General features: G+C 38.4%; 1 protein-coding gene across 1 annotated transcript in view; it reads left to right on the plus strand.

The window, feature by feature from the left end:
• The first annotated feature begins 8,277 nt into the window (after positions 1-8,277).
• The window catches only part of dnajc10 (DnaJ (Hsp40) homolog, subfamily C, member 10), a 32,543-nt gene continuing 13,299 nt past the window's right edge, over positions 8,278-27,521 (plus strand). The window contains exons 1-16 of the mRNA XM_036577096.1: positions 8,278-8,389; positions 10,921-11,197; positions 12,598-12,763; positions 12,890-12,940; positions 13,690-13,772; positions 15,015-15,146; positions 15,296-15,389; positions 16,896-16,973; positions 17,131-17,174; positions 17,293-17,424; positions 19,695-19,784; positions 20,009-20,119; positions 20,823-20,937; positions 21,743-21,870; positions 24,131-24,247; positions 26,901-27,002. Of these exons, the coding sequence (XP_036432989.1) occupies positions 10,979-11,197; positions 12,598-12,763; positions 12,890-12,940; positions 13,690-13,772; positions 15,015-15,146; positions 15,296-15,389; positions 16,896-16,973; positions 17,131-17,174; positions 17,293-17,424; positions 19,695-19,784; positions 20,009-20,119; positions 20,823-20,937; positions 21,743-21,870; positions 24,131-24,247; positions 26,901-27,002 (1,662 nt within the window). The 5' untranslated portion in view covers positions 8,278-8,389; positions 10,921-10,978. The remainder of the gene's footprint in view (positions 8,390-10,920; positions 11,198-12,597; positions 12,764-12,889; positions 12,941-13,689; positions 13,773-15,014; positions 15,147-15,295; positions 15,390-16,895; positions 16,974-17,130; positions 17,175-17,292; positions 17,425-19,694; positions 19,785-20,008; positions 20,120-20,822; positions 20,938-21,742; positions 21,871-24,130; positions 24,248-26,900; positions 27,003-27,521) is intronic.

The following is a 27,521-nucleotide window of genomic DNA, read 5'->3' on the forward strand; positions in this document are numbered from 1 at the left end:
ATCTACGGTACATAATATCATTAAAAGAGTCAGAGAATCTGGAGAAATCTCTGTATGTAAGGGACAAGATCAAAAACCAGCATTTGCTGGCCGTGATCTTTGGGCCTTCAGGCAGCAGTGTATTAATAACAGACATGATTCTGTAGTGGAAATCACTGCATGGGCTCAGAAGCACTTCTGAAAACCACTGTCTGTGAAAACAATTCATTACAAATGCAAGTTAAAACTCTTAAATGCAAAGGAGAAACCATATATACAGGATCTAGAAACACTGCCACCTTCTCTGGGCCTGAGCTCATTTAAAGTGGACTGAGAGGAAGTGGAAAAACACTTACAGAGTGTTAAAAAAAGAGGTGATGAAACACAATGGTAAACATGCCCCCATATGGAGAAATCTTTGTATGTGAGCTCTTTTAAAATGGACTGAGGGGAAGTGGAAAAATGCTTACAGATTTTGTTAAAAGAAGAGGTGATGAAACACAGTGGTAAATATGACCAAGTTCAAAGTTCAAGTTCAAAATGGGCATATGTTTTACAAAAAACAATAAAATTTCTCAGTTTCAACATTTGATATGTTGTCTATATACTACTTTCCTTTAAAAATATGGTTTACTTGATTTGCACATCACTGCATCCTATTTTTATTTACATTTTGCACAGCATCTCAACTTTTTTGGAAATGGGGTTGTATTTACTGAATTGAGTATACTGGGGGAAAAAAACATGAGATATTAAAAGTGCAATCTTTTGCACAGGCCTCATTTTATGTTTATTATTATTAATACTACAACTATTACTACTACTATTCTTCTTCTTCTTATTATTATTATTATTATTATTATTATCATTATTATTTGCACATATAATTAATTCAATGTGCAGAATGTGTTCTCTGTAGAGTGTTAACTTATTTTCACTTCGACAAAAAATGTCATTTGACCAGAAGCGGCCAAACTTTTGCACAGAGCTTTTGCATTTTCCTCCACTGTAAAATACAAACTTGTGTGCATCCAGGGAATAAAGAAAGAAAGATGCTTTAGAGCATCATTGCTTTATTTTTTATTTTTTACTGTGTGGAGTAATTTGATAGCATGGTCCATATCTGAGGTGCACAGCTTTGTTTACCAACTGGCTCAGGAGATGCTAATCAACTAACAAACTAATCCAGTAATATTCAAATAAATATTTACTGAATGGTTTCCTGTAAAGCTGCAGCAAACTCAGTAATAAACATGCTGGGGTTTTCCCTCAGTGCGACACACCGTCTGAGGAGAGTTATTAGCTGTAAGTGTGCTGATGGTTCTGATAAGGCCTGGCCCACGCTACAGGATATCAATAATCCTGATCGATGTTGAAAACTAAGCGCCCCCACATGATATTTTTCACCGATTTTTCTGTCCTTGACTGTTGTTAGTCGTCCAAGTCCCCACAATGCATGATCTGCCCTGAAGGAAACACCACACACTTTCAGATTATGCACGCCAACAAGAGTCCTGACCGATCGTTATGGTCTTCAAAACCTCGTGGGAGCTTCTCACAAAACTAACATGACTTTAGATCTAAACCAACATGGCATTGGAGGTGAGTACCTACATACATACAATATATGGACAAAAGCATGTGGACACCCCTCCTAATTATTGAGTTCAGGTGTTTCAGCCACACTCATTGCTAACAGGTGTATAAAATCAAGCACACAGCCTTTCAGTCTCCATAGACAAGCACTGGCAGTAGAGGGTCGTACTGATGAGCTTAGTGACTTTAAACATGACACTGCCATGGGATGCCACCTCTGACAAGTCAGTTTGTGGAATGTCTGTCCTGCTAGATCTGCCCTGGTCAACTGTAAGTGCTATTATTGTGAAATAGAAGTGTCTAGAAGCAACAACAGCTCAGCCACGAATCAGTAAACCTGTCAAACTCACAGAATCATCACGAAAGAGTTCCAAGCTGCCTCTTGAAACAAAAAAAACTGCACATTAGGAGCTTCACAAAATCACTTACCGTGGCTGAGCAGCTACACACAAGACCAAAATCAAAATGCACAATACCAAGCGTCGGCTGGAGTGGTGTAAAGCGCCACCACAGGGCTCTGGAGCAGTGCAAATGAATTCTGTGGCGTGATGAATCACACTTCTCTATCTGTCAGTCTGATGGACGAGTCTGGGTTTGGCGAATGCCAGGAGAACGTTACCTGCCTGACTGCACTGTGCCAGCTGTAAAGTTTGGTGGAGGAGGGATGATAATATGGGGCTGTTTTTCAGGGGTTGGTCTAGAACCCTTAGTTCCAGTGAAGGGAAATCTTAATGCTTCAGCACCAAGACATTTTGGACAATTGTATGCTTCCAACTTTGTAGGAACAGTTTGGGGAAGAACCTTTTTTGTTCCAGCATGACTGAGCCTCAGTGCACAAAGCAGCTTCATAAAGGCCTGACTGGATGAGTTTGGTGTGGAAGAACTTGACTGGCCCTCACAGAGCCCTGACCTCAACCCCATCAAACACCTTTGGGATGAACTAGAACAGAGATTGTGAGCCAGGCCCTCTCGTCCAACATCAGTGTCTGACCTCACAAATGCTCTTCTGGATGAATGGGCAAGAATTCCCACTGACTCTCTCCAAAATCTCGTAGAAGCTTCCCAGAAGAGTGGAAACTGTTAGAGCTGCAAAGGGGGACCAACTCCATATTAATGCCTATGGATTTAGAATGGGACGTTATAAAACCTCCTGTGGTTGTAATGTGGAGGTGTCCCAATACTTTTGTCCATATAGTGTATGTATGTACACCCACACATGAAGTGAATAGATATCGGTTTAGCTGCCATGATTACAGCTTCTTCAAACACGCTGACAAGTTCAGTTCGGCTCAGCTCTCAGTGGTTGATGGTCTTTCAGCTATGATGTTAACATTGCGTTTCACACCAGAGAATCGATGTCAGACAGAATCGAGGAGTGAAAATTGAACTGTAGATGCCCCGCAACACAGGATAATCTGGGATGATCATCATTTAAGATCACCCTGATATCAGGAGACCTACTGCGATTGTCAGGAGGAGCAAATCGTCCTCAAAATCAGCCTGATTATCCTCTACTGTGGGCTAAGCATAAGTTGCAAAATGATGAAAATATAGTAATTCAAAGTTTCCCTCAGGCATCTAGAGCTGAATTTCAGAGTCACTCCACTGTAAAATTAGAAAAACTAGTTTTAGTTTTAGATATAAAGCATGTGGACGTACACTGGGGTCCAAAGGTCTAAAATCATGCTGAAAATCTGGTATCTTTTATCTAAACCTGGAAATAAACAACAAAAAGTTTTACAATCTTGACAAACGTAAAACACAGAAAAGTTATGACAAGAAAAATGATGAAAGACTATTCAGGCACTATTCCTGCCCCATTTCTAGTTCACTATTCACATTTAAGCTCATTTCTGAACTAACCACACCGAGGCCTTTGACCACACTGAGGCCTTTGAATGAGAAGCTCAGACTGTTTTTGAGTCTTATCTGTTCTGGAGCTCGTGCTCAGACTCTCAGAATGATTTGATCTGCTGATCAGAGGCTTTTGTACAGACTGGTGGGGTTCATGCAGCTCGAGTGCAGTCTGTGATTTAAGCAAAAGACGCACACACCACCAAATACTGAGAAATTCTGAAATTTTACAATTTCAAAGATTCTACTTTTCACTCAAACTGTTACGCTGATGATAGAAAGTATGATGCAAATCTTTCTATTAAATTAGAAACAAAGGCAAATTAGAATTTTTTTTTTACTGCCGCTCTCTTTCTCGACTTTTGGACTCCACTACTTATATTATGTGACAGTTTTTTGGACCTTTAACAGGTGCTTCAGTCACAGAAATCTTTTTTCAAACATGGGAACCAAAAGTAGTTTTTCTATGGCTTCACTCGCTCAAACAATCCTTAATGGCACCTACATTGCCTCTATTGTTAAGAGTGTAGTGGTGTTTTGGAAGATCAGAAATAAACCAGGTTTCTTTAGAACTTGTTGTGGTCACAGGAGTTTTAAAAGGCCCAAATCCTACATTTTTCTTGGATTTTGCTTTTTTTCTACCTCATTCAAAAACTGGCCAGTTTGAAACAGGCCTTATAACTGCATCGTGAGGGGACTGAGCCAAACTGCTGTAGGCTGAATAGGTGGATATACAGGTGATTTAAAAAGATTAATCTGATTTCAAAATGATTAATTTCACTTGTAAATCATTACAGAACAATGCAGTGAACTGTAAATGGTTTAAATGATCATAAAGTTTATTATGTTATTGTACAAGTGCTCAGTATGAACCTCCTCCAGCTGTACGGACATCAACGCCATAGTCAAATTCATCCCATACTGGATTGAGCATGTCGGGTGTCGCTGCACTCACGGCTCTTTCAGTGTGATTTCGGAGATCGTCCAGTGTTGTGGAAGCAACGACGAACGCTCTGAGCTGTTGGAGGTTCACTGCCCACGAAAATCACGCTGCACAGTTATGACGGATTCACTGTTATTGAAGTGAAGGACGCAGAACGCTTTCTGCTCAGGGGTCTCATCTCCTCTCAGACTTCCACTGACAGTCAGAAACTCTTTCAGTGGGATTGTGATTGGTTCTTAGACGCCTCACGGTTGTAAAAATATGGCGCTTTGAAATTGGATTAATCTTTTTGAATCACCCTGTATATAAATGTGTTGGTTTTTGTGACATCACAAGAATAGTGGATGCAAAACATGCTGTTTTTGCAGCTTAATTTCAGCATATGGACTTTGTGGACATTTTGAAATATTAACATTGTTCATGTACTACATCACACTCTTTTATTTCCGAAAGGTCATGGAAATATAATGAGATGAAACCCTTTTGACCAGAATGGCATCTGATTACAAAAACTGCAACAATTTAAACCATGTTGATGTTTCAGACCTTGAGCATTTGGAAACTACCAGCAAGCGCTTTTGGTGACATTCAGTGTAGTGGGCCATCAGCACACAGGCACTTTCATGAATTCAAGTAAGTCATCACTGCCTGCTATTGTAGAAGACAGAACACTGCTGCTTGAATGTAGATAAAGGATCCACAAGGTCAGAATGTCGTCTTATATACATGTAAAGGAGTAGAAGTTACAATATCATTATGTAGATCATGTAAAGTACCGCACAAAACACACTTCAACTTGCTATGCATGGTCAAGGACAAATGAGAGGGCGGGGCTACAGACAACAGACAGGTGAGACAGATAACAAGAAGGCAGGACTGGGGAGACAAAAACCAACAACAGCAACAAAAACACATGAATGACTTGAACAAAAGCACATGGAACAAAAATAAAGGCTGAAACAGAAAAAGACAAAGACAGGACAAGTTAATAATAATAATAATAATAATAATAGTAATAATAATAAAAATACGTTTCTGAAAGGAACTATCACACAAGATTATGATGTGAAGACAAGTATATTGAAAATCTTACGGAAACTGAATGAAATGCTGTTTAATTGCGACATTTAAAAGCTAAACATGTTGACTCAGATTTTCTGTTTGCCTTTCACTGCTTGGTTGTTCAGTGAATGTTTTGAGAAATGCTGAGTAGACAAATTATTTATGGATATCTCCTCGAAATTTGAGTCAGGCTTCTGGGTAAACTGTACTGTTTAAATGTTCTGTTGCTGCTTGACTCAACAAGTGAACAGAGACTTTCGTAATTTCCGTGCAGCACTCAGAGGAAATGGTTTTCTTTCGTGTGATTTGGTAATTTTTTCCAAATTCAAGCTGTTAGAACTAAACAATGCGACACACATTTCTGAAATATTGGGGTCTATATACTGTCATGGAGAATTCCTCTTGTTGTTTGCTACTTTAATAAATCGATTATCAATCATAAATCAATCAAAAATGTAATAAAGCAAACAATAACATGACCAATTTTACATAAGCCTGATGGAAATGACTCTCCCTGGTTTCCACAAAGTCTCACAGCCTGTACCTTTGTCTAATCGCAGATAGTGAGCATATATCAGTCCTCCGGCTTGATAAGGTCGGCACCCCATTGACTGTTTTCCACTGCTGGTCCACCCTTGGACCACCCAGATTACTGTCCTGCATACAAGCTCTAACTAGCTTTTAATCTCCCTAAACAGATTTTAAATGTACAGAGACTTTTATTTTAGAAAATAAACTATGAAAAATATTACAAACAACTAAGAGAAAAATATAAGGCCTGATATAAAATTGTTTTATAGAAAATGTTGTTTCTGATGCTGAGCTGGATTAAAATTGTTTACTGAACTAATTTCCAAAGTATAACTAAAGAAAAGAGACTGTGAGTGAAAAATAAGCGATGATACATGAAATATTGTCTAATACTCTGCTTAAACACCAGTGGGCCGTCCAGAAAAACGCTGAGCAAAAACGCCAGCGGACTGTCGGGACCAAAGGCTATCCCCTTCAACCCCAGGCCTCCAACATAATATTATGAATAACAAGAAATCTTTTAATACCAGCTAAACTCTTTCACTAATGACTGTTTTAAGTCTAAATTCTCAAAAGATGTCAAAGAGTCTTCCGACACTGAGTTTGTGGAAAGAGGGAAAAAGGCTGCTTCTTTATTTCAGCATTAAGCGGCTCAACTGGGCAAATACAGTGTCCCAAACACCAGTTTATACCGTTTATCTGGGGTAGTTTGATATCCCCCCACCTCACTTCTCAAACTTTGATATCAGCTCATTCTCTAATAGGTGCATCTCTTCGTCCATCAATCTGGTCATCGCATGATGAGCTCACTCCTAAAAACTGGTTTCAACAGGTTTTACCAGCCTGCTTTACCTTTCAAGGTCAACTTGCCCCTCTCTTCACTGGGTCAGTTGGTACACACAGGCCTGTCTGTGAACCCAGGGGCTTTCCAGTGTCTAGAATCTCCCAAGACCGACCCTTTGTGAGAGAATTAATATGCTCTGTTAGCCAATACTGCCTATTTGGTTATTCATTACAATATCTGATCTATCTGATTACTGATTAAGGGAATATTTATTCGAAACCTCTGTCAGGACTACCAGTTAAACTAACTGAGAAGTGAATGTGCGCTGCTGTTAGCTTGGCGCTAACAAAACACAGAAAGGCTGAGTAGTTATGGTCGAATAGTTACCTCAACAACATCGCTGAGCAGCCATTGTTCTTTATTAAGTCTGCCTGCAGACTCTGTTAGATATTAAAAATGGTTTTGCCTTCATTTTCACGGGTAAATTAGCTGGATGTGGTTATAAAGATTTTAAAATTATGTTGTGGTGTTTGTGACTGAGATTAGCATCGACTCTCCCTCAGCAGAGCCGCGTTTTGCTCGGCCAATCAGACGGCGTTCTGTGCAGGGCTTAATGAATATTCACGAGCTACAAAAAGAAATTTCGCGAGAAAAGACGTGGCGCTCTGTGAACGTCATTGCGTCACTCGGGGGATGGTACTTGGTGGGGTACAGGCTGTGCTGGTGGGCGCTGGGTGACGCAACACCCATCACTGCCTTTATATTAATAACTTAAGCAAAGTTAAGTAAAAGATCAGTGAAGCGTCTGAAAAGAGCCGCAAGTTGCGAGAACAGCTTCATCTATTAGCCATCAGACAACCACAGCTAAAGTTTCTGAATCTAGAACCTCATCAAACGAGAGGACAATATATACATTGATGCATAAATAGCAAAATAAAAATAAAAAGTAAAATAAAATAAAGAAAAATAAATAAATAAATAAACAAAAAATACAAATTAATTTAACAAAAAACTTTTTTGTTCGCTTCTATTTGTAATAAGGAATCATTAAAAAAGAAAATAATAATAATAATAACAATAATAAAAAATAATAATAATTACATTTATAATAATAATAATAATAATAATAATAATAATAATAATAATAATAGCAATAATAATAATTCATTGCAGAAAAGCCTAAAAGAACCGATGCCATCACCCAGGATTCGTGTATATAAAATTCGCCTACTAAGGTAAAATCCATTTTATAATATTGCTCGGGGCAGCTAAATATTCTAAATATTAATATATAATTCCTGTTTAAAATTAATTTCCAAGCTCTACTACTTTAACTGTGTCCTACACATTTGGTGTCCTGAAACTGGACTGAGCTTAGTTGTGTTCGTTTCGGGCTCAATTTCAGGTTTAATAGAGGGTCACAATAGGAATTAGTTTATTCCTATTCAGGATGAGTTTTCCAAAGAAAAATCAAGCCCAAACCTGAGCCAGATTTTCAATCAGGCGGGCACGTCGGCTACCGAAGGGTCCTTGGGGTGCAGAGTTTGTCGGGGGGTGCAGCGCGGTGTAGCAGAGTACCGGCATCCGGGCCACAGCGACCCGTAAACTCAGAATCGGAGCTCAGCGTTTGTGTTTCGGAGGTAAATCACAGTTTTGTGGTGTTTTGTCTGAATGTTGCCTTTATTGTTGGACCGGTTTGTTGTGTTCGTGTCTCTGGTGTGGCTAACGTTAGCCTGTTAGCTTTACCTGGTGAACTTACCCAGCTTCTTGTTCGAATTTTCCCGTTCCACCTTAAATGGAGCAGTTATTATTAGAACGCCGCAAGCGCCACAGTGTTACTGCTGCACCATTTAAGGTGGAACAGGAAAATTCGAACAAGGTGCAGGCGGATATGTTACTGTAACTCCTGAGACCCGGAGTGGTTGACAAATGGAGTTTATAAAGCAGGAATAAAGAGGAGTAAACTGGGTTTTTATGGTGGAAACAGTTCTGGTTCTGCTGTTTTGGTTAATCAGCTGTAGTTTAGTTAGTCCTTTATTAATGGTTTATCTGCTATTTCTGGTGGTGGTAGTAAGAATACTGTTCTTATATTCTTATTCTTATAGCACCTTTATAAACACCGATCAGCCATAACATTAAAATCTGGTATCTACAATCACTGTCCATCAGCTCCTCTGACCATATAGGAGGACTTTGTAGTTCTACAGTTACAGACTGTAGTCCATCTGTTTCTCTGCATACTTTGTCACCCTGTTCTTCAGTGGTCAGGACCCCCATGGACCCTCACAGAGCAGGTACTGTTTGGGTGGTGGGCCATTCTCAGCACTGCAGTAACACTGACGTGGTGGTGGTGTGTTAGTGTGTGTTGTGCTGGTACGAGTGGATCAGACACAGCAGTGCTACTGGAGTTTTTAAACGCTGTGTCCACTCACTGTCCACTCTATTAGACACTCCTACCTTGTCGGTCCACCTTGTAGATGTAAAGTCAGAGACGATAGCTCATCTGCTGCTGCACAGTTTGTGTTGGTCATCCTCTAGTCCTTCATCAGTGGTCACAGGACGCTGCCCACAGGACGCTGTTGGCTGGATACTTTTGGTTGGTGGACTATTCTCAGTCCAGCAGTGACACTGAGGTGTTTAAAAACTCCAGCAGCACTGCTGTGTCTGATCCACTCAGACCAGCGCAACACACACTAACACACCACCACCACGTCAGTGTTACTGCAGTGCTGAGAATGATCCACCACCCAAATAGTACCTGCTCTGTGAGGGTCCATGGGGGTCCTGACCACTGAAGAACAGGGTAAAAGGGGGCTAACAAAGTATCAGAGAAACAGATGGACTACAGTCTGTAACTGTAGAACTACAAAGTGCACCTATATAGTAAGTGGAGCTGATAAAATGGACAATGAGCGTAGAAACAAGGAGGTGGTCATAATGTTATGCCTGATTGGTGTAGATTCTACAGCTCAGAGCGCTTAACCAAAAATAATAATAGGCTAAAGAAGATAAAATGTTATTCTGATGTCGCTTTTGCTGAACTTACATGCTACAAGCTGCCTTAAGCTGCGTCCATTCAGTATCATCTCCATAGAAAAGCACTGGGCTGTGGAGCAGTGGAACTGTGTTCTCTGGAGTGATGGAGCTCCATCCAGTACCTTTGAGATGAGCAGGAGATCCAGAACTGACCATCCAAAATCAGTACCTGACTAATACTCAATCAGATCCTCACAGCAATGTTCCAACATCTAGTGTAAAGCCTTCCCAGAAGAGTAAAGGCTGTTACTGCAGCAAAGAGGGACAAACTCACTATTAATACCCTTCATTTCAGATGAAACGCTGGAGTCTACAGACTTGGACATACAGTGTATGTCACATTAACAGAAACAGACTGTTTTATATACTAAGGGATAATAGAAGGTTGACAAATGGTCATATAACATGAGTTATGGCTGATTTTGGTACATAAACCCTCAAAAATGTCATTATTGGACCTCAGAGATTTAATATAATTAAAATATAAGAAAAATGCTTTTTAAAAATAACCTTTTCACAGTCTTCTTATGTTTCTCCAACATATCACTGTTGTCAGAAGAAAACCTCATATCTGCAAAATGGTAACTTTACAGGAGAAGGAAAAAACATACTTTACTTTTAATGTAAGTCAATGGAACCAGACGTCTTTCCAAGTCATTTTGGGCCGTTTCTTTTGGTCCATTCATCAGGAAATTTACACACAATGTAAAGAGCAACAGGCATTTTCAAATTATGTCAATAACTGAAAAACGACAAAAATGGAGAGGTTTTCTTCCGACAGCAGCGACATACAGACCTGTTGCTGTAGAGGGAAGGTAATGTTAGAGTGTTGAAGAGCACAGATGTGTAATAGATGATGATATCTTTGTAAGTTTATAGGTTAGACTTAGATAAATAATGTTTACTTGACTGCCTTTCTTGTCTAATCGAGTATGTAGTCACTCATAGTAAACCATGATGACTTCCTGCTGTGGCCAGGATTTCGGCTGTGCGATGTATCCCGTCACAGTTTAAAGACACTCCACCTTCTGTAAATATAGCCGGCGTATGCCTGCGTGTTGATTTCTACATGGTAAATAGGGTAATAGGCCCTGTGGACGGCCTTCTGACCGTTTGCTCTGTGCTGTGCTTACAGGATTCTTTATTTGGCACATGGTTTGAATCTTCAGACATCTTCAAGATTACCTGCAGCAATGAGGCATCAGAAATCAAGCACAGCGATGATCCTGAACTGTCTGAAGCCTTCGAGGAAAACGCTGCTGTTCCTGCTCTTCATAATGTGGCTTGTGGTTTCCAGTCACTCAGATGAAGATTATTACAAGTTACTGGGAGTTTCGCGAGAAGTGAGCACCCGGGAGATCCGGCAGGCCTTTAAGAAGCTTGCTCTGACCATGCATCCAGACAAGAACCCAGTGAGTACCATAACCGAGAACACAGCAAAAACATGTTTAGGTGTCTGAAGTGATTCTGCTCTTACTGATACCAGGTGTTCTGTTGTTTTATGTTTGTGGTCCATCTGAAATAATTATGATTTAGCTTGACAATATGTAAATATGTCAGAGAGTCTGGTGAGCTGTCTCAGAGTCTGGTGGGTTTGTTTTCATGTAAAGGCTGGTGAGTTTTCAGAAAGTCTGATGCATTGTTGGAGAGTCTGGTCGGTTGTCTCAGAGAGTCTGGTGTGTTCTCAGGGAGTCTGGTGGGCTGTCGGAGAGTCTGGTGGGTTGTCAGGGAGTCTGGTGGGTTGTCAGAGAGCCTAATAGATTGTCAGAAAGTCTGGTAGGTTAATGGAAAGTCTGGTGGGTGGTTGGATAATCTGGTGGGTTGTCTAAGAGTCTGATGGATTGTCAGAAAGTCTGATGGATTGTCAGAAAGGCTGACGGATTATCAGAAAGGCTGACGGATTGTCAGAAAGGCTGACGGATTGTCAGAAAGGCTGACGGATTGTCAGAAAGGCTGATGGATTGTCAGAACGTCTGGTAGGTTTTTGGAGAGTCTAGTTGGTTGTCTCAGAGTCTGGTGGTTTCTCAGGGAGTCTGGTGGTTTCTCAGGGAGTCTGGTGGTTTCTCAGGGAGTCTGGTGGGTTCTCGGGGAGTCTGGTGGGCTGTCGGAGAGTCTGGTGGGCTGTCAGGGAGTCTGGTGGGCTGTCAGGGAGTCTGGTGGGATGTCAGGGAGTCTGGTGGATTGTCGGAAAGGCTGATGGATTGTCGGAAAGGCTGATGGATTGTCGGAAAGGCTGATGGATTGTCAAATCTGGTAGGTTGTTGGAAAGTCTGGTGGGTTGTGGGAGAGTCTGATGGATGGTCAGAAAGTCTGGTGGGTGGTCGGATAATCTGGTGGGTGGTCGGATAATCTGGTGGGTTGTCGGATAATCTGGTGGGTTGTCGGATAATCTGGTGGGTTGTCGGAGAGTCTGATGGATGGTCAGAAAGTCTGGTAGGTTGTTGGAAAGTCCAGTGGGTTGACAGATGTTTGGATGGATCCAATTGACTGACGTAAACCAGCCAGTAACAAAACATTGATTTTGCATGCTTCATCATTCCTTAAAAGAAAATATATAAATATATGATGCTGTGGACTTTTTCAGTCCAGTGTTTATGATGTGCTTAAATGAATCATTGTCATCATGGTATTTTCTGTTTTCTGCTAAACAAAGACAAGTGAGATTAAAATAACCCTTGGAATGTTTGTTGCTTAGATATACAACTTAAATGTGTTGCATAATTTATCATGTCTCTATTCATTTAGTGATCAACACTACACGATTACCTTGTTTTTCCCCACAACACAAAACCCTGCTTTTCTGTACGTGTAGAATGACAAGACGGCCCACGAGAAGTTCTTGAAGATCAACCGTGCATATGAAGTGCTGAAGGATGAAGACCTGAGGAAGAAATATGACAAATACGGAGAGAAAGGGCTTCAGGACGAACAGCAGGGAGGCAGATACGAAAGCTGGAGCTACTACAGATATGATTTCGGTATGATTTGGTAACTCGAGTGAGTTACTGGTCTGTTTAAAAGCTTGAGACGTGAACATTTATGATGTGTTTGATTTTGTTCAGTTGTTTGATAACCTATATATTCAAATGATTTCTGTTTTACAGGCATTTATGATGATGATCCTGAAATTATTACTCTGGACAGAGGAGACTTTGGTAAGTGATGTCTCTCTTTACCAGACGTGATAAAATCAAGCAGACAGAAGTTTGCTTATTGACGGAAGTAAAGGTTTGGGCGATATGGCAGAGATAAAACTTAAGAGGCTTTCACAATAGGAAGTATGTAAATATGCGTCATAATATTTAGTTTTTCATGTTTGTGAACAAGTTGGAACAAATAAAACGCAACAATAAAACCGCAGTGCCACAAAAAAAAGCTGGAAAAATGTGAGTAAAATAAATAAATAAAAAAGTAATAATAATAATAATAACAATCATTATTATTATTATAAAAATCATGTTGTTGTTGTTCTTATTATTATTATTATTATTATTATTGTTCTTATTATTATTATTATTATTATTATTGTTGTTGTTGTTGTTGTTATAAAAATCAAACAGTTGGTAAAAATAAATTAATAAAATAAAACAGGCCTTCAGTCAGCTACCTGTCACTATGCAGTTTGTATTCACTGGCTGGTTACAGGCCCTCTGTAATTGGTGTAATTTGCCTGTATGATCCATACAGTTCAGTGTTCTAGAAATACGATACCCATCATATACTCAAAAAGTGTATTTTGACAGTTTATTATGACGATAATAGCATATTTTGTCATATTTCCCCCTACTAGACAAAAGTACAGTCATTTTGCAGGGACTAAAGAGACTTTTCAGCTTTTCTCTGACTTAATAATGTGAAAGTGTCGTTTCGGGTGACAGTTTGTTTTGTTTTCTCTGTTGGACAGACGCAGCGGTGAACTCTGGAGAAGTTTGGTTTGTGAATTTCTACTTTCCCCGATGCTCACACTGTCATGACCTCGCTCCAACGGTGAGACTCGCCTGCTGTAACTCACAACATGCTTCTTGCTCACTCCGGCTTGCTGTAATCTCTCTCGCAGGGCTGGACGATACCTGAAATTTATCATTATCAAAATTGTCTTGTTTAAAAAAGCAGGACTGTCAGTTACCTCATCTGTGTCCATGTGACCGCATTACATGTAAACATCATTTAATATTACTTGGAAAGCTCTTTTAAATTAATCTAGTTTATTTTGGTAATTGCTGATTTTTCAAATAGTTTACCTTACTGTCCAGCCCTAATGCAAAGTATAATTCTAACGATTTTTCAAAATTTCTCCATAATTCAGTGAGTGAGATGTAAACAGAGAGATTCAGAGTGGTTTGGTGTGAGATGGTTCAGATGTCTTTACAATTGTGGTGATAGGAACCAGGGGTCACCATGACTACAACACAGATATAGACATTTTATTTACTATCCGAAACCACCAGTGAACCTACACGAGTCCTCTGAGTTTATATGGAATGTTGATGGTTAAACACTGATAAATCAAAAAAATATATATTTTGGGATTATTTTGCTTGCAATCAAAAGTTTAGGCACCACTTGTCAAACATGCGTTACTGATTTTCCAAGTTCATTTGCTGAATTTAACATATTAAATATCAATATTCTGCAAATTTAAACATAAAATGCAGCCTGTGCAAATGTTATGGCACATTGTGTATTTTATGTTTAATTTTTTTTCCAATGTGTTAAAATATAAATAGAAATTGGGGACTTAAATGTACAGAAAATGCCATAGAAAATCACTAAAACATGTCATCTGACTGGGGGTGTGCAAACTTCTGCATACAACCTGTCTCCCCCGAATACCTTTAAAAACATGCTTATTGCCAAAACCTTGTCATGAAACTATCATAAAACAGTGTCTCAGTCATCAGGCAGTGAATTCATAACCATTTCCTGTAGTAACTTTCTGTGAGGGAGCTTTTAGAGGTGGACGTCTGGTTCCTATCACCACCACTGTGAACAGTTCTGACTCTGTTTCTCTTGGCGTTTCACACCAAACCACTCTGAATGACTTTGATTACATCTCAAATGTGAAATTATGCAGAACTAAAAAAAAAAAAGATGTGTTTATACAGTTCTTCTATCACACACAGCCAGACTGTCTGATTTCTTTTAGAAGTAGGAAAAAACAGCTCATACAGAAGACCGTGATGTTTTAACCACTCTAATCCGATTCCGTACTTATATAAATGTGAACAGTGGCGAGAGTTTGCGAAAGAGATGGACGGTGTGATACGGATCGGTGCTGTGAACTGCGGAGACAATGGCAGACTCTGTCGCAGTAAAGGCATCAGCAGCTACCCCAGCCTGTTCATCTTCAGAGCCAACATGGTGAGATTTTTCATCTTTATTGTGCATTTTTTTAAAAGCAAAACAATTCGTCGAACAAAATCATCCACAGGTGCTCTAAAGGTTTGACCTCTGTAACTGAATACAGATTTTATTCATCCTTTACTGTATTTTTCTCTCTCATTTCTCAGAATCCAGAGAAATACTATGGAGACAGGTCCAAGGCCAGCCTTACCAAGTTCGCAATGCAGTTTGTAACCAGCAAAGTGACCGAGTTGTGGCAAGGTGTGTTCACAAACTGTCTAAACACGTTAAACAACCGGCTTAGTCCATATTGACGCTGCTGGAGCAAAACCTTGTGTCTCTAAATTGGTAAAAGAGGAGAAAAAATGGTTTTAGCTTTATAGGTAGTTAATGTAGTGTTTTATTTCAGATAGATTTGGACCATTTCTATTGGTCTGTTCATTCTGGGATTTGGACACAATGTAAAGATCAGCTGACATTTTCATTTTCAATGTAAAAACCTTTTATTATTATTATTTTTTTTGGTTCCAAAATTCTTTTATTTTGTTATACAGGAAAAACAGCTGTTCTTTACATTGTGTGAATATTTCATGATGAATGGACCAACATCAGTGGTTTAAAATCTTGTTTCATAAACATACATTAAAGTCAAAAAACAATGTAAAATGTTCAAAATGTTTGGACGATGCTGAAAGTGGTGTATTAAGCATCCAGCAAAGTTTGAATGGAACTGTTTGGGTGTGGCTTAATATTCTAATGAGCATGCTTGATTGACATGTCTGTCCAGCACTCCGTGTGCTATGTCACTGAACTGAATCTAAACAGTGTGAACGAGGAGAAACAGGTGAAATCGGCTCTGCGTAGACGACCTCACTGTGTTCACTCAGTAGAAACATTATCCAGTTTTAATATGGCAGCATCTTAAAGGAGGTTCTTATTCGTGTTACTGCTGAATGAGCGTCCAGGGAACTGAATAGACAAACAACAAACAGATGAGCTATCTTGATAGCTCAGTTATGCTGGCTTAGTTAGCTTTGTGGGCAGGACAAACCACATCAGCCTTGATATCATCACTGTCCAAAGAAAAATGTGTATCTCCATTTTTTTTATTTTTCTACCTCATTTCAACGTGGAAGGTCTCCTCCACATTTTCTGAAAATCTCATGATGAATGGACCAACAGAAGTGCTCCAAAATGAAACATCTTTATGTTCACTTACATTATAAGTTAATAAAGTTTTTGCCTTCTCCTGTAAAATTTTGTAGAGATACTTGGTTTTCTTTGTACAGCGACGGTATATAAAAATGTTTATATGTGTTTGTGTGTGTGTATGTATGTGTGTGTATATGTATATATATATATATATATATATATATATATATATATATATATATATATATATATATATATATGTATATGTGTGTGTATGTGTACACACCAGCGATTTTGACACACACATATATATATATATATATATATATATATATATATATATATATATATATATATATATATATATATAAATAAAAATATAAATAAATAATTTAACGCTTTTAACGTTATGTATGTATGTATATATATGTGTGTGTATATATATATATATATATATATGAGATGTGTGAAGTGCCCATTCTCTGTGGCTTTAACGTTAAGAGCGTTAAATTATCATTTTGGACTTCAGTTATGAAGGCAGTGATACATAAATGTGCTCATGCACTCCTTTTTACGATGTCCTAGTCTTGAAGTATGTATTTCTTTCTTTTCAAGGAAACGTTTTCACCGAGATTGATCAAGCGTTTGCCTCCAGAATCGGATGGCTCATAACGTTCTGCGCTGACACTGGAGGTAAGATTAAAAAACATTTAAGTTCTGGATAACGCAGAAAACAGTCGCGTTCACAGCTGATAAGTGCAGAGCAAACACAGCAAATACAGCTCCGATATTGTAATGAAGAGACATTCTGTCAGCTCCATTTAAATAAGCGTTCTTGTTTTTTCCGCAGACTGTCTGGAGTCACAGACGAGACAGAAGCTGGCTGGGATGTTGGTGGGCATTACTCTTCTTTTTAATGACACACAGTCTGTGTAATGTCCTCTGTTGTACAGCGGTCAGTGCCGTTACGTTTGTCAGTGGTGATGTCCGTGTTTGTTGTGTCTCTCTGCAGGACGGTGTGGTGAAGGTGGGCTGGATGGACTGCACCATGCACCCTCAACTGTGTGAGAGTTTTGACGTGACGAGTAGCAGCACCGCCCTGTTTCCTCCTGGCAGCTCCCTCGCTCAGGAGGGCAGTGTGCTGGTAAGACTTCCTAAGAAATAGTCTCCCTTTTATAAGATGATGGTTGATTTTTATTTTATTTTAGTGACTGGTTTATTTGTCGGGGACAGTGCCCATTACTTACAGGGCTGATATCCTATATGTGTCTCGTATTTTTAATGTAAGATATGTAAATTCAAAAAGCAGCCTGGACTGAAACACCATCTAGAGCTTCAGAGTAAGTGGGCGGAGCTAAACTGCTGTGGGCTGGGTAGGTGGGATGCACTGTATGTAGATGTGTTGGTTTTCGTGACTTCACTGAAACTGTGAAGCAGTTTTTGCACTCTAGTTTACATATTTGGACTGTATGGATTGAGGAGTGAGCGGTATGTTTAGAAACTTTAACAGTTCCTGTGTTTACATGTTTTTGTCAATCCGATTGAACACAGTCTGATTATATATTAAGACTGAGGTGTTTATTCTCACTCTACTCAACAATCTGATGAAAATCTCCGTTTACATTCACACTACAACTAATCAGATCCAAAATTACGCGCATACGTAGAGAACCGCTTAATGTAGACGTTACCATGACAACGAGCATCACGTGAGTCCAGTCAGAGTGAGACGAGCAGCAGTGAGCAGCGCTTGTGTTTTTAATTACTTTAAAATGATGTCAGACTCAGGAAAACGTCCTTCACATGTCCTTATTAAAGAAGGCCGAGAGGAAGACGTCGTGTTCTGAGACACATAAGCTGGACGTCCGTCCCACCGCCGTCTTTTAAAGATCAGAGCATGAACTTCGTCTCCTCTGCAGACCAGTTTCTGCTCCGCCATGTTGAACGGTATAAACTTTCACTATGACGCGACGAACATGATCAGAACGGACTCAAACTTTCCGATAGGGAATGTAATCAGATACAGGCGTTTACACGGATATTATTCTTCTATTTGATGGATTATTTACAGGATTACCCACCTCGTTCAATTGGAGGGAAACTGTATTCCAAATGGCCTCAGTCGGACTAGACTATTCCGATTGAGGTGTTAACATGGACGTGTTCTATTCTGATTGAGCTATTAGTCAGATTATTAACGGATTATCAGGCTGCATGTAAACGTGGCTACTGTTTACATACTTCACTAAACTCTTGTTTGAAGAAAGTGTGGAAAGTTTTCCATGATATGGGCCTTTAGCATTAACCACAGAACTGTAAATGATAGTGATAATGATTTTGAATTACTCTTTATTATTGTTATTATTATTATTATTATTATCATTATTATTATTATTATTATTATCATTAGTAACAGTAGCAGTAGTAGCAGTAGTAGTAGTTATGGAGTTAAAATGGTATGTATGGAGTGAAAACGTAATAAAACACCGGAGCAAAACCAAGGAAAACCTTTAGCTAATTCAAAATGTGGTTAATACTGTTATTTCATTCCGGTTGTACTGTGTCCATTAGGCCTTCACCTTTTTTAAATACCATATTAAATATGATTCGTCGTATCGTCATTTAAAGGACAAAATTCTTGTTTTCCCATAGTTTTCCACAACTGCAAACGCCATCTCATTTTTGAAGAAATGCGCATCATTGACTGGGGCAAATTAATATTAACCAATAATACAATGTTTCCCTGTTCCATCACCACGCCCACCTCTCGTAATCAATCACAGAGAGAAAGTGCTCAGCTAGCTCAAGAGACCCCCCGATACAGTGTTTCACACACAAATATGATACATTTAGTTGTTTTTTTTAAATAAACTTTCTAAAGTTATTACAGTATGTGGGCTGAAGTATTTGCCACCTAATCCATAGTCTTTGACAACATAGAACGACTGATCATCCAGTGCATTGAAATACATTGTTTTTAGTTATATTTTGCAGTTTGAATACTGAAAATAAACAGAAAAGAAACAGTTTTTAATCACTGTTTCAGTAAAATTTGTTGGAAAGTGATAGATTTTGATCTGTTTTTTTTCTACAATCATTTTTAGCACTTTTTGCCATTTTGATCATTTTTGGCTAAAACTTTTGGGTGGAAAAAAATATGCATTATTGATGTCGTATTATTATTATTATTATTATTATTATTATTATTATTATTATTTTATTTTTTTTATTTTTATTTTTTTTTACTTCTATACCATGCTGTAGTATTATTCAGTGCTAATCAATATAGTATTCAATACTACTAAAGTCATTTTCTGAAGGACAGTATCATCCAGTATTCCTATGAAGTCGTAGTGCAGGTTTCTCTTTGATCCTCTGTCTTTCTCTGAATGAATGAATTTCTTGGTCTTGCAGTTTCTGAAGACTCTGGATGCCCGAGAGATTTACACGCAGGTGATGCAGCACATGCCTGACCTGGAGACCCTCACAAAGTACAGTTTTGAGGTAATGGATCTGAATGTGAGTGAGTAATGTGGTTATTTAGCCGTGCAGCAGTCTGAACACAGAGGAAACGCATTAGTGTTGCTGAAGCAGTTGCACTCCTTCACCCCACCCAGCAGGTGTTTGCTCAGTGTTGCTGTTGTGACTCACACCGGACTTCACAAATACATGCAGTGTGATTAATGTCAGATTAGTCTGCTGATTAAATGATGACACTGTGCTTTCAGGACAAGTTGGCTCGTCACCGCTGGCTGATCAGTTTCACCTTTGGGGAGAACAGTGTGGCCACTCATGAGTACAAAAAGCTCAGCGCTCTCCTCAAAGACGCCCACATACAGGTTAAAGCATTTTCCACACAGAAATATCTCAGTACTAACTGACCGTCCGAGTCTGATATGATTGATAATTGTGCTTTTTCATACAGTTGAATGTGAAGTGAAAATAAATTAACACATCATCTGCAGAAAACAAACTCAAATATTGCTTTGGTCTGCATATTTTAGTGCACAATTTGTATGTATTGATAAGTTTAAAATTTTAGAAAAAATAATATTTCTTATAATGATACGTTAAATTCAGCAAATAAACAGTAATTTTGTATGTATTTGTATTTTGTGCACAGAAGTGTGTTCTCCGTGAATTTATTATCACCTAGAATGTCAACAAAACATGGAGTTTGACCAGGGGCACCCAAACTTTTATATACACATTTACGTCTGTGCAAAATACATACAAATACATACAAAATTACTGTTTATTTGCTGAATTTAACATATCATTTGTTGTTGGAAGAAAACCTCGTATCTCCAAAAGGGTAACTTTACAGGAGAAGGAAAAACATACTTTACTTTTAATGTAAGTCAATGGAACCAGACTTTTTTCCAAGTCATTTTGGGCCGTTTCTTTTTGTCCATTCATCCTGAAATTTACATACAATGTAAAGGACAAAAGTCTTTTTTTGTATGTATAATATATAAAATGTATTCCTGCTCTCACCGCAGTGTGTTTCTGCTGTATTTCTGTATATATGTGTGTGTGCAGGTGGGGAAGGTGGATTGTGCGTCAGAAGCAGAACTGTGTGCTTCTCTCTACATCCAGAAACCCTGCATGGCCGTCTTCAAAGGGCTCGGCATTCATGACTTCGAGATCCATCACGGTGGGTTTACAGATGACTATCAGAGTTTTCACAATGTAGCAAAAGATTTAACACTGTAAGGCGATAAACTGTGAAGTATGGCTGAGAACACATAAATAGAACGAGCGGCACGTCTATAAAATAAGGCTGCAAAAAATGATTAGTGATCTAGGCTGTCACTAAGCATTCGTATGGAAAAAGCGGTACTTGGATTGCAATTTGAGCCAATAGGGAGAAAATAAGCAGTTCCTGCAGCACTTACTCTGTAGCAGTAACAGACTCCGATTTCTTTACAGTGGTGGTGATAGGAACCAGGGGTCACCATGACTACAACACAAATATAGACGTTTTATTTACTATCCAAAACCACCAGTGAACCTACACGAGTCTTCTGAGTTTATATATAATGTTGATGGTGCTGAAATAGAGGATAATCAGAAAAAATAATTGGGGACAATTTTACTTCACAGCGCCCTGCATTTACCCCTCCACCATGAACGGATTTTACCTTTTCAAAACATTGGTAAAACAGTGTCTCAGGCCTCAGACAGTGTATTCATAACAACTTTATTTAACAACCTTCTGTGAGGCATTGAACTCTTAAGATGTCTGATTCCTATCAGCACCACTGTGGGCAATCGTGATTCAGTAAGCAATTCACCTCAGACCACTCCGAAAACTTTGTTTACCTCCGAGAGATTTAATTATACAGGGTTTTTTTTAAAGCCCCATTAACATGTTTCTTCTGTAGTTGGCTGTGCTGCTGTTTCCTCACTGTTTCTCTGTAATTTGGTGTTTGTTTTAAGCTGCTCTCCTGTGTCCTCAGGTAAAGACGCCCTGTATAACATCGTGGCGTTTGCGAAGGAGAGCGTGAGCGCCCATGTTACAACGCTGCGGCCGGAGAATTTCCCCCGGGACGAGAAGGAGCCCTGGCTGGTGGACTTCTTCGCACCTGTGAGTTATTACACCCCCCACAGCAAACTGAATGAGGTTCTCTCATATTTTATAAAATATTGTTGCTATTCCCCGTCCATAATTTTACACAGTGAGTTAAACATGCATTGCAGCTGCCTCATCAGCCGTCTCTGCGGTCAGATATTAACACGGCTCGATGTGAAGTGTTTTTGTGTGCATTTTAACGTACTTGACTTGTTGGCTGATAATATTACCAGATATTGACCACATTTTTGTTTATTTATTTATTTTTTATCAGTATTGCCGAAAATGATAACAATCCTGGTTTCATCAAGATTTAAACTCGTAATCTCTCGATGAAAGGTCATAACTTTAGGTGGTTGTGCCACTGGGAAGCCCAATATGAGTCACTTCTTGTTTACGTACATGACAGAGCTATCGTCTGCTAGGTCAATCTGAGCACAAAATGTAACAGTAAAGGCTGAGCTGGTCAATCTGGACATAAAACATAACAGAATTTGGGTAACAAAATGTATTCAAACCTCATCTTTAGCATGAGAATAACATGTTGAAACACACACAAAAAATTAGAGGTAATTAAAAGAAACTTAAACAGTAAAGAATTTTGAGTGCCCTGAGCTACAATATTGACGTTATTAAAGACTTAAAACTAAAAAACTACTAATAGAGTATAAAATTAAAGTATATAATTATATCAGCCGATACTATCAGTATTTTACCCCAATAAAAAAATCAGTTTTACCCAGTTTTCCACTTATCCCAGATTCTGTTGATCAGCCAAGACATGCAGTGAGGCTCCAGATACTGGAACTCAATAGTCACCCAAATAACCCAAACTGGTTCTGTAAAAATACATCACCAGTATTTTTCTTAAACTGCATCCAGGTCTTCGCAAAGGTGCCACAGACTTGCTGATGCGGTTTACTGTGAATAATATAAGTGAACAGAACTGTGGGCGGCCGCTTTAGACAACGGGGTCTGTATGTACAGACCACCTCAGCAACATGAGCGCTGATCTCGAATCAGTATGTGTTACATTGAGTGTGTTTGCATGCATTGCTAATCCAGTAACTGCGGAAAGTCAGAATTTGTCAGTAATCTGATCAACATGTTTACATGCACTTGAATCATCAGATAATGGGAAAACTCCAGATCTACATGATTCAGACAGTAATCAGATTTCTGCTTTACAGCCTGCCAATAAACTCAGAGAAGATGATGTGACGAAAACGTCTTCTTTAAAAAAACATCGCACCACTTTACTTGGAAATATGAACATTAATCAACTAGAAGTTGAAGAATGTTTAAATCATTCGTTGAGATTGATTGATTAATTCGTTGAGAATGTATTTGGTTTCAGCGTCTCTCCAAAAATGTTTTGCTGCAACGCTGCTCGCTTATTTCTGGTCTGTTTTCGCACATGCTCAGACTGAGAAATCCGAAAGAAATCAGAGTGAGAGTTCACATGCACTGAGAAATCTGACTACTGAGCTAAATCCAGCCTCTTATCAGATTTCTTAATCAGATTTCTAGACCTTACTCCGGTCTAAGAAATCAGAGTATGCTGTTTACACGACCATTGGAGTAATCAGAAATGCGGAACTGCGGAAATCTGATTATGATCAAGTTATGATGTGCATCGTGTGCATGTAAACGCACTCAGTGACCAGCATAAATACAGAGGAATCTGATCCAAGTAAAGTTTTTTTTTTCATTTTTATAGTTCATGGAAAGTCATACTGAGCTTTAAACCACACTGACAAGTCATCAGGACCTTTGTGAAGACCTGTATGTGGATTGAGCCGGTTGAGAGAAGCTTTAGGGATGTATATTTACAGAAATGATTTGGGTGACTATTGAGTTTTAGTGTTTGTTAGACATTGTAGCTCCAGTTCCAGTTACTCAGTAAGTAAAATTTAGACTCCAAACATGTCTCGTCTGATCAGCTGCATCCGGAGTAAGTGGGAGGTTGGGTAAATTTAGATTATTATTTTTTTTTTTAAAAACCATTCCCTCAAAATCGGTATCGGCAGCAAAAATTTTATCTTCTAAATTTCAAAATTTTATCCTCTTATCTTCTTCACCAAGTGGTGACAGAAATTTCAAACCTTTATCTACACAGTTCTTTAATACTGTATAATACTAATACTGTAGTTGAGCAAGTTAAGAGCGTCTTTCTGAGAAACAGTGCTTAACTCGGTACAGCCTTTTACATATTGTGTGTGTGTGTGTGTGTGTGTGTGTGTGTGTGTGTGTGTGTGTGTGTGTGTGTGTGTAGTGGTGCCCCCCCTGTCGTGCTCTGCTGCCTGAACTCAGAAAGGCCTCCATCCAGCTGCATGGACAGATGAAGTTTGGCACTCTAGACTGCACCATACACGAGGGTCTCTGCAGCATGGTGAGAAAAACACACTCCACTCTAACTCAGACCTCCAGGAGACACAAACTGATTTATCAGGGTTAGAAATATGATTTCAGGACGTCAAAAATCCAATGACTGTTCTATGATTTGTTTTGTGTTTTCCCTCTTAAACTGCAAGACACAGCAAACTTCAGTGTCTGCTCTCATTATTATGTAACTTCAATATTAGTTTCATGGTTACTAATAATTCATAGTAGTCACTGGATTATTGATGATAGTTACAAGATGACAGAAGATACTGAATAATTCATAGGAAATTCTGAATAGTTCATAATAGATACAAAATAATTAATCATAGTTTCCAAATAAATTCATTGTCGTTACTGTATAATTGATAATAGATACTAATTCATAGTAGATATCGAAAATGAAGTGCTGAATAAATCATAATAGTTATTGAGTAAATACTAAGATTAATAATTTAGATTAATGATAAGTTTCAAAGTTTTATTTGTCACATACACAGTCATACACGGTGCAACTATCAGTGAAATGCTTGGAAATTTAATAAAAGGCCTGCAGTTTAAATGTCTTAGATAAATGTTGTTATATTTGCTAGTTCAGTCTTCTTAAGTCTCCGGTCCCTGGAACCCATACTGTTTTCTAGAACCCAGTCAGCAGAAACCACAGAACACAGGAAACCCAGATTTTCACCTTCATTTCTGTCCTCACCCTGCAATGATGGATCTTACAACATGCATGCATGTGTACAGCACTCTCTCTGTGCTGCTCTGGCGTACAGGGTTTGGGGTTTTGCAGCGGCTGAGACCTCAGATAGCTTGTCAAGAACCTTGATTTTAAAACTTGCACAGCTTTTACTTGGTCGGCCATGTTTGCTTAAGACAGTATTAAGTAGTGTGCTGCTGGTGAAGCCACTTTTTCAGTCATTATGTGCGTGAGTTAATTTCAAACTTTTAAAGTTTTGGTGTTTTTGTTTGTTCTAACACATTAATGTGCATATGGGTCATTCTCAGTCTGGAGGGGAAACCATGTCACAAAGGTCTCAGGGCTTAAAAAGATGCTTAAAAATATTCGGCACAGCTCCAATTAAATAACACATTTTTCTTTTTTATCCTGTTTCATAGTCGCTCTGCATCTGTAAAACGGCTCATCACAAAACCAGTTTTCAACCATTTTTAATATAAAACATTATATTTAAGAGGTTTAACTCAGGAATGTGTATAAAACAGATTCATGTTTACTTTTTATATCATTAACGTTTTACTACATTTAAAAATATATACAGTATTTTATTTAAAAAATTCATTTGTCAGAGATTTTGGTCGCTGGTGTTATCAGGACTCTTATTTTACATTGTAACACAGTATTTTCAGCTTTATTAAACTGCTTCTTTGGGTCGAAGCTCATCAGAGAGGAAGCATCTCGAGACATGAGCAGGCGAGTCACACTCGCTCACTATATTTCATTAATTTATTTATAATTTTGACTATCAGGCAGCTCATAACTTCTATATGTCACCGGTGTTATGTGCTTTAATAGCTGGGAGATTAGTTTTGTCAAAATATTGCCAAATATCACTTTTATTACTGATTTAAATACACAAGGTCACCTGATCAGCCAATGAGTCGGCCGATTTACAGAATCCTCAGTTTTAACCAGGAAGTCACTGGAGTCACCGTCACTGGTGTTACACCATATTCATACAACACCAGTGACTGTAAATATGATAGGAGATGTAATTAGACGTATGAAGATTGTTTGGTTTTGTGATGAAAGAAACTGATTTTTTTAAAAAATGTATCCACCTGAATTCCCACTCCAAATGCAGAACGACCCATATGTGAAATGTTAAATTGGGCCATGTGTCCTCTGAGCTTCCCTGACCTCACATCTGAGGATATTGGTCAAACCTGCTCAAACCATATGGCCAAAAATTTAGTTTTTATCACTTATATTTAAATTAGCCCCTTGATTGCACAAAAAACAATAGAACGAATGGATTATTTTTTTGTATTATTTAAATTTGGTTGTGAATAAAAGTAAGAAAATTACACACAATACAAACTTCATCACTTTAGACCAATCAGAACAAGTTCTGTGGCATTTTTCCTTTTTTATCATACTAAATTTAGTTGTTGGACATGAATGGATTTGTGCATTGTTTTAAGGTACTTTGCATTCATTCATCTGCTGGTCTGCTTTAATTTTAAAACAGAAGTCAAAGCTGCGTTAGAGTCTGTTTCCTAACACTATGTACACAAAAACTTTATACATTTATTATTATTATTGCTAGCATTCATGTATTTATGCATGTATGCTTCTTCTTACCGCTCATTAATGGAGATTCCTCCCTCACCTGTTGTGCAGATTTTGGCAGTAGATGAGATGTTTTTAGGCCCAGCTTCTTCCTGTTGGGTTTAACACCATACCGGTATAACACTGATCGCAGCGCCACTGATAACCATCAACCATTTTCCACAGGAAACTGTAGCATGCAAATTATCTGATAGTTGCACTGTTTAAAGTTCTTCTGAGAAATTATTACAGTCATTTTTTTCTAAGATAGCATCAGCCTGACTGTTAAACAGGTGTTAAAAGCAAATTCTTTGATTTGAACAAAGACATTTATGTTCACAAACACACTTAAGTGTCTTTTTAATTTTTGCAGTACAACATTAACGCCTATCCGACAACAGTCATCTTCAACAAGTCAAGCATCCACGAGTATGAAGGGCACCATTCTGCTGACGGCATTCTGGAGTTTATCGAGGTAAGTTAATGTAGCAGCCTGATCAGTCTGCCTGGGTTTAGAGGTGTTAGCTATTTCTCTGCAGCTTTAGCCAAGGGCACCCACACTTTCGGGAGCCACTAAAAACGCAGAGTGTAAGTATGTAAGGCACATAGTATGTAATAATAATGAGACAGTTTCTCATGATAATGTCTTACTGTCTCATAATAATGAGTTGTCTCATAAATATGATACTAATTATGAGATATTAAGTTGTAATTATGAGATTAAGTCATTCTTATGAGATACTTATTCATAATTGAGGTGCTAAGTCTAGTTATGAGATGGGAAGTTATAATATATATAATGATAATGTAAGTTATAATTATGAGACAAATTATGTGAAACATTATCCATATAATAAGATGAGATCCCATTGTTATAAGACAGCAAGACATAATTATGAGATGCTAAGTCATAATTATGAGATTAAGGCCCAACACCCCTTGTTTTCAAGGGTCATCTTGCCCCTTGGAACTGAGTTTAAAGGGGTAGTTGTTG

The sequence above is a fragment of the Colossoma macropomum genome, unplaced genomic scaffold (genome assembly GCF_904425465.1).
Source record: "Colossoma macropomum unplaced genomic scaffold, Colossoma_macropomum, whole genome shotgun sequence".
NCBI lineage: Eukaryota > Metazoa > Chordata > Actinopteri > Characiformes > Serrasalmidae > Colossoma > Colossoma macropomum.